The sequence below is a fragment of the Saccoglossus kowalevskii genome, chromosome 11 (assembly GCF_978046115.1).
Source record: "Saccoglossus kowalevskii chromosome 11, keSacKowa6.1, whole genome shotgun sequence".
In the NCBI taxonomy this organism is placed as follows: domain Eukaryota; kingdom Metazoa; phylum Hemichordata; class Enteropneusta; family Harrimaniidae; genus Saccoglossus; species Saccoglossus kowalevskii.
In genome coordinates, this window is record NC_140651.1 from 12760643 (window position 1) to 12776675 (window position 16033).

General features: G+C 36.0%; 1 protein-coding gene across 1 annotated transcript in view; it reads right to left on the reverse strand.

Annotated features, from left to right (window-relative positions):
• LOC100376717 (radixin) overlaps nucleotides 1-16033 on the reverse strand; it is a 44973-nt gene that overhangs the window by 9910 nt on the left and 19030 nt on the right. The window contains exons 4-8 of the mRNA XM_002733637.4: nucleotides 12385-12480; nucleotides 5625-5729; nucleotides 4747-4916; nucleotides 3846-3929; nucleotides 908-1054 (exon numbers count right to left, since the gene is read on the reverse strand). Coding sequence (XP_002733683.1) covers nucleotides 908-1054; nucleotides 3846-3929; nucleotides 4747-4916; nucleotides 5625-5729; nucleotides 12385-12480 — 602 coding nt within the window. The remainder of the gene's footprint in view (nucleotides 1-907; nucleotides 1055-3845; nucleotides 3930-4746; nucleotides 4917-5624; nucleotides 5730-12384; nucleotides 12481-16033) is intronic.

The window sequence follows — 16033 nt, forward strand, 5'->3', positions numbered from 1 at the left end:
TACTTTATTTTTGCTTGGAATTAATTTTTGCTATTTTCGCTGAAGGAATGATTCATGAAAATAAACTCCAGTGAATTTTTACCTATATTTTACATTCAACTAAAAAAAATCAGTGAAAATAAATTCCATACAAAACACCCAAAATGTTTTTGCAGCGAAAATTAATTCCAGCTAAAATAAAGTATTTTACAGTAACTAAGTTTCATATTAAAAATAGGTAAATACTACAAAGAATATATTGAAATTGTAGATAACAATGATGCTTTAAAAATTTAGTTTTTACCAAAGTCAGCTTGGAAGTTACATCCAGACTGTACTGTACTGACATTTGCATCATTCAGATTTCAATTTTTGTTGTTGGAAAAATGCACATTTCAAACAACTATTTGTAAAAATAACGATGGTCTTGACAGGGTAAAATTGGAATTTCCCCACATTAAATTTTTTACATGCAACAAATTAACCCGTGAGTAGTATGAAACCCATATCGAATATGAGCACTGCAATTACCTTGACAGTGGCATGTACTTTTATAACCCTTTGAGTGCTACTATTTTTCTAACCCAAACTTTAGGGCAACATATTGCTCATTTTAATTATTTTTTCATAATAATTTTCATCATTTTTATCCAAATGGTCAGAATTTTGTATTAGCTAAGATAGATCAAAATTTGGAAAAATATATTTGATTTTGTAAACGGGAACAGTAGTTGATTGTGGCACTCAAAGCATCAAATTAGCTTGGTAGGATAGAAGTTAGCAACAGCAGTCATCTCTCACTATGTACTAGGGTCCCTGCACAAAGTACAGAGCATACACAATACATAATTCATTCAATTGTGCATTGACCAATTCAGATGCACAATATATATTCACCATGGCAACAAATCAAGTTCATCTGACTTACTTATCATCATGCTCATATATGTTAAGACCTAGAGCATCCACTCCTAAGAATAAATCTGTGCCTTTTTTGTTCTTGATTTCAAAATAATTCACGCCATACATTTCCAAATCTTGTGCAATTTTCAGATATTCTAACATTGCATCATCCCTGAAAAAAAAAAACAGAACACAGCGGTTAATAAGTTGTTAAAGAGCATTTAACTTTTCTTTGAATGCTCTCCTCAAACTATTGTTTGCGCCCTCATGTGGTTAAAATGAGAAATCTCAACAGTGCCCTCATGGGCCGAAAAAAATATTTTTTAAATACAGTCAAACCTGTCTATAGTGGCCACCCAAGGGACTTTGAAATTTTGGCCTTTATAGACAGGTGGCCTTTCTATACAGGTTCACTAATTTATTCATGAATATTAATTAGGCACTGAATGTATTAAAACAGATTTCGCAACCCCATTTGACACACTATTACACTACTGTACACAGTATCCAAACACTTTATTACAAATAAAAATGTTGATTTTAAATTGTATTATGTAAACTAAAATCATTTCACAAAAAATCGATCATTGCACAATAATGAGTAGTATAAAAATTATTTGAAGATTTGTACAGTAAAGTTCATGTTCAGCAGTTTCATTTCCTACTAAAGAAATCACTCAGCTTGCTTTGCTTAGCTATTCTGAATTTCTTTGTTTCTTTAAATATCTATTGTGTCTGGTAACTGTTCTAATAAATCGGAATGTTTCTGGGCTATAGCAAATTCTTTCAAGGAGAAGGAAGAGGGACAGTTAGCAGTGCTTTATTTATCCCTACAACGTTACGTATACGGAAAGAACACTTATCTATTGTATCCTTCCAGTTACATGTACGTGGCAACTTGAAAGTTTCCTCCCAAATCACAATTCCCTTAACATTTCGTTCATTTTTTTTCAAAAATCTTCTCGACCTACCTCACTTACGAAATGGTTGATCCCTAATCAAAACATTACTTTGCGCAATCGAAATCTGTGCGACTTCCATGTTATTGTACTGGTGCAACAATAGAAACATGTGAAATATGCCTGGCGGCTTTGGCCGGCCATGGAGGTAATAATGGGCCGGCGAACTGGGGTTAATTTAACATCATTGTTAAAAGCCTACAACGTTACGTATACGGAAAGAACACTTATCTATTGTATCCTTCCAGTTACATGTACGTGGCAACTTGAAAGTTTCCTCCCAAATCACAATTCCCTTAACATTTCGTTCATTTTTTTTCAAAAATCTTCTCGACCTACCTCACTTACGAAATGGTTGATCCCTAATCAAAACATTACTTTGCGCAATCGAAATCTGTGCGACTTCCATGTTATTGTACTGGTGCAACAATAGAAACATGTGAAATATGCCTGGCGGCTTTGGCCGGCCATGGAGGTAATAATGGGCCGGCGAACTGGGGTTAATTTAACATCATTGTTAAAAGCATCTATTGTTACATGTACCGAGGCAGTAGCGACCGAAAAAAAATTGTTGAACGAATTTAGTTTAGACAACGAGACGATACTGCACACACATTCCCTCGCAGTGATCGATACACACTAACGCAGGGCTAACGGAAACGACTCTACTTTTTGACCCGAGTTATCATAACCCCGGAAGAACAAGAACGCACATGCGCAAGGTTAATTAGCATAATTTATTTGGATGGATAAACAGGCATGGCCGTTGCGTTGATTTTTTTACTTTTTGCTATCAGTTCCAGTTACATGCGTATTTATCGGTATTTATAGGAGTTCAAAATGAATAAATATCGATACTAAATAACAAGTGAGCTGTTATGTTTTTGTTTTTTTGGTAATCAATTCGATCGGGGATTTACCGTCGGCATTCCGATTCACCCCAGCCACATGCATAGGGACCGTGAGTGTGTCCTGGCGACTCACACAACTTTTGTCGTCGTCGTCGTCATCGTTGTGATTGCTCGATTCATTAATTGAACAAAATTGTAAGTTATTCCAATGGTATACATATTTCAACAAAACATTAATGACAGCATGTTTTTTTATCAAGACACTTTCAAATTCGTAATTATGTTTTTGACGTTTCATAGCCATCGGTACGGTGTGCTTGCCGTGGTAAACTGAATTATAAACAAGAATAAAACATAATTGCCGAAGCGATCGGTTGAATGACAGGTGTGAAAACGTGCTAACTTTGTCCTTTGTGAGCTTATTAGTTGTCTGAGGTGGAAGGCAGTAGTCTGCAAGACATCCGGGAACTATGTCCGTTATATGCAGTTCAACTGATCACTGCGGCCGCTGAAGCGTGGCCGTTGGCCGCGTTAGGCAGGTGGCCGCTGTAAACAGGGTACTTTACATGTAAAATTCGTAGGGACTGTTCGGTTGTGACCGCTATAGGCAGGTGGCCGCTATATCCAGGTGGCCGTTAACACAGGTTTGACTGTATACAAATTACTGCAACACCACTCAATTTCTTGCAGACGAGTTTAAAGAGTGTTTAGTTACAATACCATATGTATAACATAACAAATTTACAGACTGAATCAAATATAATGCACACGGTTGCAGGGCATAAGTACATCATGCCACACTAACCAATTTAACGACTTACTGTAGTGGAAAAATATAAATTCAATGACTGTGGTATATAATCAATGTGCACGGATTTGGGAGTCATTTAAATTTAACTTCTTAAATTTTAATTAAGCTTACATACAAGATAAAAACAGTTGTGCATTCGCCATCCTGGTACACCTTATTGTTATGCCCAAGCATTTTGACATTGAGAAATAATCTCATCTCAAATGTCACCTTGAATCAGGTGTATTTACATCAAAAACGCATGAAATTAAAAGAATGTTCCTCAGATTGGCTAAATTTACTTAGAAAAGTTTTTGGGAAAATGAGACTTTGAGGGAAGACCATAATTCCCACCATTCTCACCTGGGCATCCCCTTGTGTTCAGCATACCAGTTGGTTATTCTTTCCTCCCATTGTTCTTTGCTCAACTTGTGCTGGTCTATTACTCTGTTAAACAGAAAAAGAAAATGATTAAAAAGGAGTCTGGAAACAAACAAATGGTAAAAACAACTATGATTTGATTTGTTTACCTAAAACTGTTCTTTGCTACAAAAAGGAATTATGATCAGAGGAATTGTTCTGATCATGCATGGTCTTGCACTGTTAAAATGTAATCTTATTGAGACGAACCACTGCGCAAAAAAGTTTATCTTCTCTTGCACATTTTGCGTCAATTTTTGTCGACTGGCATGCAATTTTTTTTATAACAAATGTCGCTTACTGATCAGCACTAACTCTGAATCTACTGTGACAATGTTACCCACAAGTAGTTTCAATAACAGAGACAGATGTTTATTTTCATAACGGCAGTGACCAATGATTCTGCAAGTGGTTCTCTCCATCACTATGTTCGCACACAAAACCAAGTGCGATGGCCTATAGTGAGACTTGTATATAGACAGTCGCAGTTGTTTATGTTTTGTGCGCCTGCATGTGAACAGTGACGGGTTGGCAAAGACCTGTTTGCTTCAGAAGATAAAATTACGGCGTTGGTTGTTGATATTTAATGTACATGTTCCTGTTAATAAAACAACTTGTGGGCAATGTCGTCGCAGTAGATTCTGAGCTATCGCTAATTGTGAGCAATATTTGTTATCAGACATTTGCCTGCTGGTTGTCAAAAATATAAAACCTTTGATGTCACGATGCGATGGCCTGTAGCATCCGTAAAATATAATTCAGGTACAAACAACAACGCATGACACTACAGATCACTCAAACTGACTGTAAAGTACCAAGCAACATCCAACACATAAATGCTCACCTTTGAGGTAATAGTCGATCGTTGGATAGAAAACCTGTTTTTTGTGATTCTGAATTATGGTCTCCATACTTGGCTTGTACAGCGTACGAGCCCAACAATACCGAGGTCTCCGGTGGGCAATATATTTCATCTGATAAAATTGATTCTTTAATTTGAAGAAAGAACAAACGCTGTGAAATAGAGACAGTAACTTGTTAAAGAATTTCATTGAGTGAAACTAGTTATAGCATATACATGGTTTATTGTCATGTAAATATATTATAATTATTGAAGTCCACAGAGCAACACACTCTTCAGCCAGTGTGACGTACATTTACCTTTTGAATTGTCACATTCCACAGATTAGACTTAAATGGGTTTCCATATATTTTTCAAGAAATAATGTTTAAGAGCTGTAGGCAATGGGGTATATGTACATTTATTTCAAATTTAAAAAAAATAAATGATTAAAAAACGAATAATGATAAATGTGCAAGACAGAATTTATTAAACGGAGTTGGTCGTTGAGTAGCAAATGTTTGAATTTTACACACGTTGCATATGCCACTATGGGTCCCACATCGAGATACAGCGTGGCATGACAACATTGCCTTTTATTAAGTATTGAACTCTCCTAAAATATGTGTATACAGGATTTAGAAACAGTTTGACAAATTTGGAAAATAGCAGCCAAAGGCGAGGCACACTGCTTTTACTGCTATAGCCAACATGGGATTTCAACCAATTTATGATTCAAAATGGCCACCATAGTTACAGATGATTTTTGTAAGCATGGGGAATACATACATTTCTTTACACAGGAATGTGCCACCAAAACCGAGCATTTTTCACATTATCTGTGAAAAGATAACGAGTGCATTCAATTATGGAACACCCACCTTTGTTACTTCTTGGATGAGTTCTTCTGCTACGTCTTCTGGATAGAATTTAGCCCTGAATTTAAACTGTAATGGTGATTCTTTTCGTACATCTTGACTCAGTACCTGAAATTAAACAACCAGTATGTCAGAATAAAAACAATAATTTCTTATTCAAGTGATAATGTATCCATATTAAGATGTACATGTAAATTCATACATACATGAATGCATGCATTAACAAATCTTGCCAAAAAACATTAACACCCCCCCCTGTGATTAGACAAATGGCTAATTTTTAATGAAAATCTATAAAAACAATAAAATAAATAGTGTTTTTGGTAAACCTACTTTCCCGATTTGGGCAAAATCTACCGTTAACATCACAAATAAGAGCCAAAAAGATATATTCATATGGAAATTAACTGTGGTCATTCACCAAAATTGCAATTTCAATGTAATTCTGTAATTTCTTTCTATGTAGTGAACTAGCTTAGTTATGCAAAAAGATCTATGCGGAAAACTAGCGTAGATGTATATTTGTCCTCTTTCATTTTTCAGAAATGATTATTTTTAACCGAAGCTCATATGCAAAAATTCAGCAAATTAACATATCAACAAAAGGAAATAATAGTTTAAAAGAACTGAAGTAGACAAACGCTAACAGCTTTGCCTTTCCCTAGAATTGCTGCAAGATTCTAATCATTTACAATTAGTCAAGCAACTACCCTTAGGCATTGACAGTAGTGGCACAATAGAGATACACATTTCAACTATCCCACTGCAGTAGGGTCCATTCCACTGGTCAAGTCAACCATTGAGAGAATGTCAGAATTTCAGAATTGTATCTCATGGAAAACTTTTTTGAACTTAACCCTTTTCACGATCAGACCAAATTACTCTGCACATTTTTCTTGTATTCAATATTTCTGGAAATAAACTTAATTTAAGTTAATTTTCAGTTATTACCTAAAAAATTTGGCATTTTTTGTTCCAATATTTTGCAGACTAAATTTGAGATGAAAAGAGGGAACTGGTGGTGAAAAGGCTAACATTATGGCAATACATTTAGTTCCTCAATTTTAATATAGCTCATGGCAATTAAAAAACCGGATTGTTGTTAAAATGTCAAGATTACAAAATTAGGGCATTAATTTAATTCAATCACTTCTCCAAGTGTTTCTCCAAGAAAGATGGTGACCTCAGAACACCATTGAATTCAAAAAATACATTTTACAGAAGAGGAAATATCGCAACTTCTTATCTCTCTGCGAGGACCACTGGATAATTTAAAAACTAAAGTAGGTCAACTAATTCCTAACTAACGCCCAACCCAATATTATCAATAATCAAGAATGTGACATAAATAGAAAAATGTATATTGTAGAACAACAATAGACACTAATAATGTATTTAGACAAAACATAAGTAATTAATAAGACATAACACGTTGAAATAATTTGAAATACATGTAGCAGCTTTCAACTTTCAAAAATGTGTAATGTAAGTATATAGAACTCAAACAATCTCATTGTTGGTAAAAGACGTACATGTACATCTTAAATTAGTAGGAATACAGGGTAGCTTAATTAGTACAGTCCGTTAGGTAATAATTAGTTGTATATGGACAAGACGTAGAATTAGAAATACAGGGTAGCTTAATTAGCGCAGTCCAGTAGGTAATAAATAGTTGTATATGGGCGGTACACAAGAACTTTAGTGGGACAATTGATACGGTCGAGTAGACACAGGTCAGCATAGGTATGCACGCATAGAGTTGACCTCAGGTGTGTAACAGCCAACTCCTTATAAGGCAATATTTGTTATCAATACTATGTCATTGTTATCAAGGCGTGGAAGCAACTACCCTGCGCTTTCACAGAAGTTTCCCACACCACACTGGATGGAATTTATCAAGTCGTACATATTCTGCTGTTTGAGAGAACTGCCAAATCATTTTTTTTTTTTCTTTTTTTTTTTTACAAGTACCTCATTGTACTGTTTTGTTGTATATGCCCTGGCTTTTTATGTCAGTGTGTCAAAGAAAATAAATTATAATCTTATCACACAAAACAATATAGACAACTTTTTGTGTTTAATTTGGTTTAAGAAGCAGATCAGCATCCCCCATCCCAAAATTGTTTTCCAATGAAAAAAAAAATTAGTTTGCATTCTCCACATATTTTCCCCAAGGAAACACATCCAAGAAAAAAAAACAATAGCATTTTTTTTTATTCAAATATATTCCAGCTACATGTTATAAAAGCATCAGAACAGGTTAAGGGCCAAGCAATATTAGTCCATTCTGAGTTGGCAAAACTAAGACAGAAAATAAGTTTTTCCTTTTATCACGACTCCTTGTGCAAGTTGATTATTACTGGAAATTACCACCCAATTAACATGAAGGGGGGTGCATGTCATTACACATTCCTAAACTACTTGGTACACGTTATGCACACTCCTATACTCATAAAAATTTACAGGATGGTAAAAGTTCTTTTACAATATTTTATAGTAGTACGAAAACCACTATATAGAAAAGTAGGATTTGTTGCAAAGACCTACTAAATATTAATTGAAATGGTTCGTAAAAATACTCATTAATTCTTGCTTTACCACTCTCAAATTTAATAACACTTAAGGTAGCGAGAAGGGTTTTGTGACATTTTTAAATAAAACATTCTCTGTCTGTTGTCTCGTTCAGAACAGTAATTTAGGTTATATATATCAAAAGACTAAGTATAGAGGTACAAGTTCGCACAAACTGGACAGTCATTGTTTACATAATTATCACGTGACATCAAAAATGGCGAACCTTGTAAAAATGACTAAGTACGCGATTGCGAGAGCACACTGCGGAATTTCCTGGTGAAATTTACGTCATGCATTGTCCGTAATCAAGCCCATTGAAATGAGTCTCCGATAATCAAAAGAGCTATTATTCCGATTTCTATGCAAGTTTGTTTTTTTGTCCCCAAATTTTTTCATACTTGGCACCTTTAACAGACTATTATTCTGTGACAAAGCATTTTCTTTAAAAACCCAGACATATTTCGCACCATCATTATCTTTTGAACGATAACTGCGAGTTTGAATGTCCTAGTCCGAACGCACTTGATTTGGCGGCGGTCCCAATGAGTCGTACTCGATCAAAACTTCAACTCGAGAAAAACGCGAAAAACAGTTTTGGTTAATAAAACACTGTAGATTTGCTGCATTATTATAAATATACACTAAAAATGGCCAAACATATTAACCACTGATATCATAGAACTCATAAAGAGTGTCAGATAATGAATAATTTCAAGCTCGAGCGTGAAAAATGAAGAAAACTGCTGGCATTTGAGTCCGTACTCAGGAACGTTCGGGTTTTCCATTGTTATGCAAACGAACAACGAAGGATAATCCTCTGACAAACATTACTGTCCCACTGTACACGCTGACAGTTTACAAACAAGCTAATCCTTCAAGTGTCTCTGATAAGACATCTAATAAAACGGTTTTCATGGTGAAACAAAATGGCCGATGTTTGAAAAAAATTGCTGTGTCAGAGCGCGACACTGAGTGGCAGATTTTTCTTTGCCTCGTCTGTCAACGCTTTCTTTCTTTTCTTCGCCATTGCGTTAGAAAAAAAATGTATTAGTAAAATAGAATATTGACTTGGAAAATAAAACGATTTAAAAGAAAGTTGTGCAAAGTTACAGTACTCCTTTCGCACAACCTCCCGCCCGCTTCCGCTTTCCAATCACCTTTTTCTCTCGCTTTTGCGACCGCTTGTTGAATTCGACCAGACAATTTCCGCTTTATTTTCGACCGCGCAAACCCTGAAATATCACCGCCCACCTGCTCGCTCGCGCGCATTTAAAATTCGGACTAACAGAATAATTTCCGAGGTTCACATTGTCTTATAATTGTCTTTCTGTTTTTTATAGATGTTGAACAGCTGACAAAAGTTCAAATACTTTTTGTTTTAACTATCTATAATTATATGCACGCAACCTGACCCTTTGACCTCGATTTGGCCTGGACTGAATATTTTATTTTAAACAATATTCTGACGTGAAATACAAAATGTATTTCACCACAAGTACGACATGGTTGTCTGAGGTTTCTTTCCTGATTGTTGAGTCTTCGCAATGTGTTTTGTATAACTATTGTTGTTTCCCCCCGATGCTGAAGGACCGTAAAGCTAAATGGCAGTTACATGCATGGGCTGAGTGAAAGAAAATATTTCTAAGCCTAAAATAAAACCTAATATTACACCTTTTTGTGTATTTGTTAATTTTACATATGTTTGTCATGACAGAATGTTTGTAAATATCTAGAAAAATCTCGTCTTTCGTTGAAACGTTGCGGTGAAACAACCGCATTGAAGACAATGCAACTTCAACTAGCCATTTCTTACCTTGAAATAAAAAAAATAAAAATTCGAAGAGCATCGGGGAAAATATTAATAATCATCCTTATCAATCGCTTGCTTTATTTTATTCGAATCTATGAAATTCACGATTTTTTTACATTTGTTGGCAACTTCCACGCTAAAAAAGTTATGGCTATAACTAAATTTGACACGTTTTTCGTTTAAGCCCAATAAATTATTCATACATGTCAAGCTCTGTTCGATTCTTTCAGGGCATATGGCCGTTTTTAGTCGAAAATATTTGTTGTGGGAACACTTTTATGGTACGTATACGGTATAGACCGAACTCGTTCAATGATCGTGACTTAATTTTAAAAATTCAATGTCAAATTTTACCAGACGTGGATCGATGTGGATTCGGTATCGTTATTTTTGGAATTAATCACTAACATTTCCTCGTTTCTCTGCTCTCTCAAAAGGAGTTACCTAGGCTTTTTTTCACGTAACTGTCTCATTAAAAAAAATATTACAACTAGAACAAGCACCCAAAACACGTAACAAGAGGTCCCAGTTCAGTTGCTTTCACCATACAAGTGTAATACAACTATTAGATTTGAAGTGTCGTTCAGAATGTAATAACTAATAATAGTTAATACTAGTTGTATGTTCACATTTCACTATCCACCATTTCGACCACCCATGTGCCAGTTTTCAGTGTTTGGGCGAGCAATCAATGTTTTCAATGAGCGAGCGAGCGAGCGAAAACAAAACGCGATTAAAATGCGGTCGGTTTCCGGTCGGACAAGACCACGTGGTCGGAAATTAAGCGATAAGCGGTTGATGTAAAAGCGGAAGGTTGGGCGAAATGAGTACTGTATGACCATGTTTCTCGGTCGAAGTCTCGACTGACAATAATGCTGACAATGGACGTTAGATAAACACGCATTGTTTGCAATTGGAAGCTTATCACCCGTTATATCAGAATCGTCAACAACAGAGTATACAGATAAGATGTTATCATTTAAACCCTTTCAAAGATAAACATTATGCAAATATCCACGAAACGGCAGTTGTAGTCTTTTCTGCTAGTGTTTTAAAACACTAATTTGAGCAACGTTATTTCGCAATTTCGATCTTTTGTAAACCCGGGGTGATGTATCAAGGTCTATGGTAACCGTTTTATCAATTTGTGAAAAATCAAGAAAAAAGTGAAAATTTCCCTTCTTGCTACCTTAAAACAATATCTCTTGAGAGCCACAAGATCAGGCCTTGCCTTTTGAAAATGGTTGGTGAGTGAATACCGGTAGCTCCCCTGAAATCACTGAGGAGAGTTATTGGACTTATTTCAAACATTTTCTATATTTTGATTAATAAAAAGGTTTTTATCTCCCCTTGGTGAAACTTTGCACAAGCGATTGTTCACCTTGAAAGAAAAGGACTGTGGAACTGGAATAATTCTAAGCTACTGTAAAAGATTTGTGATTTTCACAGTAAAATTTTAAACGAGAAATGTTTTTTTGAGATAATGGTTTTACCAAGCTTAAACTTTCTAGAAAACAATAGAAATGACATGACAATGAAGGCTATTGTTACAAAATAATCTACTTGTAATACCGGTACTGTTATTCTAATGAGTTCTCAAGAACATTGACCGGTTTATCATAAATTTAGAGCTTGTATCACATGGACACCATGGCTAGGGGCGATAAATATAACGTATAGTGAAGGATAGTAGGTAATCAGTCTTTGGTAATCATTCAACATAACCAGAAGTTTTGAGCAACACCCCTTAAAAAGTAGTATCGGAATAATTAATAATATACATCTATGAGTGTAATATCTGGATAATTCTTTGCAATGAACTCGCTATATTCAGACAATACACTTAAGGATCAAGCCCAAAATGTTAGTATACTGTAAAGCATGTCTTTTTAGCGAATTTTGCAGGGAATCATCAAAGAAAAGAGATTCGCTAAATCAACATTTCACTATTACGTCATTTTACCACAATTCGCTAAAATAGTATGTCGCTTTTTTACCAATGTTTTATAGTATTTAGACCAACCAAGGACTGATTAACTTCCTATCGATCCCCATATCCCATTGACACTTGGTGCTGCACATGGCCAATAACGTAAAATTGATACGGCTTCCATTAAAAGGTCATTAGCGTTCACAGCTACAAAATCACTTCACACTATGCAATCTGCAAAAATTCGTCTGGCATAGAATTAAGCAGTTCAGAAAATGCAGCGAAGAGTGAATAAACTAAGTGTAGAAACATAGGTTCAAAGTACATAGATGCATAGAATGGATGAGGTACATTGACCCAGCATAAAAAAGAAATATACAATAGATGCAGGTCACAAACCTAGAGAATACAAAAGAATGTATTGAAATAACTGCAAATAATAGACATACCTTTTTGTTGAGTTTCAGCCACGTTGAATAACCTTTGCTATCTATATATTGCAGACCAAAGTACCAGATTTCACGTACCCCTATTGTTTTAACGACCTTAAAAAAAAACATTTTTTTTTATTAGTTTCAGTTTATTTCCACGCCAGGATAATAACTTAATGCATTAACTCATTGCCTTATAACCTTTTTACCATCAGACTTTCTCATCCAAATTTTTCTGCATTTTTTCTTGTATTCAATATTTCTGGAAATCTAAAATTTCAATTTTCAGTTTTTTGCTCAAACAACTTGGCTAATTTTTGTCTCATTCTTCTGACGGAAAGTGCAGACTACAACCAGGACTTGTGAATTTGTGATGAAAAGAGGGAACTGGTGGTGAAAAGGCTAATGCTGATTTTCCATATTCATTTTGACTGTCCGTTGAGGCTTTCATCCTGCGGTGTGTACATCCCAGACTGAGAACACCATTTAGGGATTATTTGGGGTTAATAATCCATGTATTTAAACAGGAGATGAATTTCAATAAGACTTGTACACGAACTCCAAAAATTCCCAAATCCTGAAACTTTCTCATGGGTATGTAAATGAAAGCTTCCTAATCATTTTCAGCAAAAAATGTCAGCCAGTTGACATTAAAGGGGCACCTTCCAGTTAAGATTAAATTCACAACAAATTTACTTTCTGGATTAAAATAACAATGGATAACAAAAGATAGATTAACATTGTAAACAACATAAACAATAGTGTCCCATGATTCTTTGGTGCAATCCATGGGATTGAGCAGTTCCCCTTTCAACTTCTAAACACACAGTGAACTAGGGCGACATACTAATTTAATTTCAGTCTACAGAATAAGCCATCAGTGTATAACATGCCAATCAATTACTTAGTTAAGTACAACTTTGAGTTTTGCTGCAATACATATAACTGAGATGAGTTGCAAACTGTTTCTTTTTCGTGATTTGATGAAATTATGTTATTCAACTATCGTGAAAGTCAAACAAAATTTCACTGATACAAATATTCTTGATTTTTATCAAGTCGTGGAAGTAAAAATAATACTTCTACATTCCAACTCATTATCACACAGAGTAATGGACAGGATACAGCCCCTTGGTAATAGTGTTGAATTTCATACATGTTGTTTCGACTAGACAAGAAAGGTCATAAACGGTCACACTATTAATATTGCATAAATGTTCATAAATATGAATAAAATTAATTACAAATTAATTTTCCTTGTTCAGAGTACATGTTAATAGATGCTTTTTATTTTATAACAGTTTTTGAACCTGAATGTCTTTTTTATGCGCAAAATGCAAGTGCTAACATTACAAAGAGTGATATTCCATGTGCGGAACTACATGACCAAACATCCTATGTAATATAAACTAATGTGATATCTCAGAAGTAACAAGGCCCAATCGAACACAAGCACATGTAGATCTTACAAAGTTAAAAAAAAAAACCGCAAAAAAAAACCTCTTCCGTACTGAATGAATCTCGGTCAGGGGTATTGACCTCTCATTGCGCACGAGACACACTCACCCAGGGTATAGCGTTCAGCCCTAGGCAATATTTAAATTCAATGAAACTTCCAATGAATATGTCATACATGAATCTATTTGGAATTTGTCTCAGTTACATAAGAACTGACTGGAAAGGATATAGTAAAGACATGTACTAAGAGAGGATACCTCCAGGATACCTTGATTACATGTACAATGTTGTAAATCATGTAGTATAAAGTTGTGCATTATTCCCCAACAAATTGCCACAAAGAATACTAGAAGAAAATTCATTTTCATTCTGTTCCTGTACGTTTCCTTATTTATATAGCCAACACAACTGAGTTAGCCGAGATTTCTGACTAATGCAAATCTAGAGGGGAACCAGAGTAGTGCTCATAATTTAGCAATTTTATTCAAATCTATGGTGGACTTGCAGTCTGGAAAGGTGGTAAAGGCAGGGCAAGCAGTCTGGAAAGGTGGTAAGGCAGGGCAAGCAGTCTGGAAAGGTGGTGGGCCAGAGGCAAGCAGTCTGGAAAGGTGGTAAGCCAGTGCAAGCAGTCTGGAAAGCCAGGGCTGCCGATCTGGGAAAGCCAGGGCTGCCGATCTGCTAAACCCGGGCTACCGATCTGCTAAGCCAGGGCTACCAATCTGCTAAGCCAGGGCTACCAATCTGCTAAGCCAGGGCTACCAATCTGCTAAGCCAGGGCTATCAATCTGCTAAGCCAGGGCTACCAATCTGCTAAGCCAGGGCTACCAATCTGCTAAGCCAGGGCTACCAATCTGCTAAGCCAGGGCTACCAATCTGCTAAGCCAGGGCTACCAATCTGCTAAGCCAGGGCTACCAATCTGCTAAGCCAGGGCTACCAATCTGCTAAGCCAGGGCTACCAATCTGCTAAGCCAGGGCTACCAATCTGCTAAGCCAGGGCTACCAATCTGCTAAGCCAGGGCCACCAATCTGCTAAGCCAGGGCTACCGATCAGCTAAGCCAGGGCTACCGATCTGCTAAGCCAGGGCTACCGATCTGCTAAACCAGGGCTACCAATCAGCTAAACCAGGGCTACCAATCAGCTAAACCCGGGCTACCAATCAGCTAAACCAGGGCTACCAATCAGCTAAACCCGGGCTACCAATCTGCTAAACCCGGGCTACCGATCTGCTAAACCCGGGCTACCGATCTGCTAAACCTGGGCTACCGATCTGCTAAGCTGTTAACCCTATTTGTCCATTGGGAAGTCCATCAGAATCTTAACAAATTTTGAAGATAAATAAATGTCATTGTATGTACACCCAAACTGTAAATTTCAAGATCTGATACACAGCAGGGTATGTCAGAGAAATATCTGAGGAAGCACTGCAAAATAATCCAGAAATAGGATTGAAAGTAAAAGCCAGTAATTGAAGACAGCAATTAATTCCATACAGGGGACTGTTTGCACCCTCTTCAATCTAGCTGTAATTCTACACCAAAATTAGAAAACTTGATCTGTAAAATACATGTCAATTTTCACTGAACAAATAACTAAGATGACTTAATCAAAGGGATCTTGTACCACATTCACAAGGTGTCATTTTACACAGCCCTAAATTAATGAGAAATTCATTGTCATCTTGAAACTGGTGAGATTGCTGATGACCCATCAGATATATGTACATGTTAATCACTGCCTTATTCCAGTAGCTACAGTTAAGTGATAATTAAATCGATAACAAGAAGCAGAACAGCTAAGCTTCTGCTAAATATGCAAAGACTACTGTACCGTATTTTCTCTATTAATAGCACATAAGCAAATCACAGAGGTATGGTAATTATACAATGCAAGTCATACATTGTACGATCTACACTATAATGCATGCGATTTTGATTTGTTTTAAAAGACAAGCTTCTATACGTAACAGGTATGTTAAAAGGTAACCAAACATATCAGACTAGGACACATGCATGCTTACATTGGAGATGCCCTTAATGAAGTAAATGACAGCTACAAACAAATTATGAATTGTCACTATTTTGGTTGTACCCATTCAAAAATACAACTACAGAAGAAGTAGTAGTAAAGCTGCTGTTGAATCAAAGCATTTATACAAGGAAGAATTTGATATGTCGAAAAAAAAACTGTCAACAGACAAGCTGCTCTCT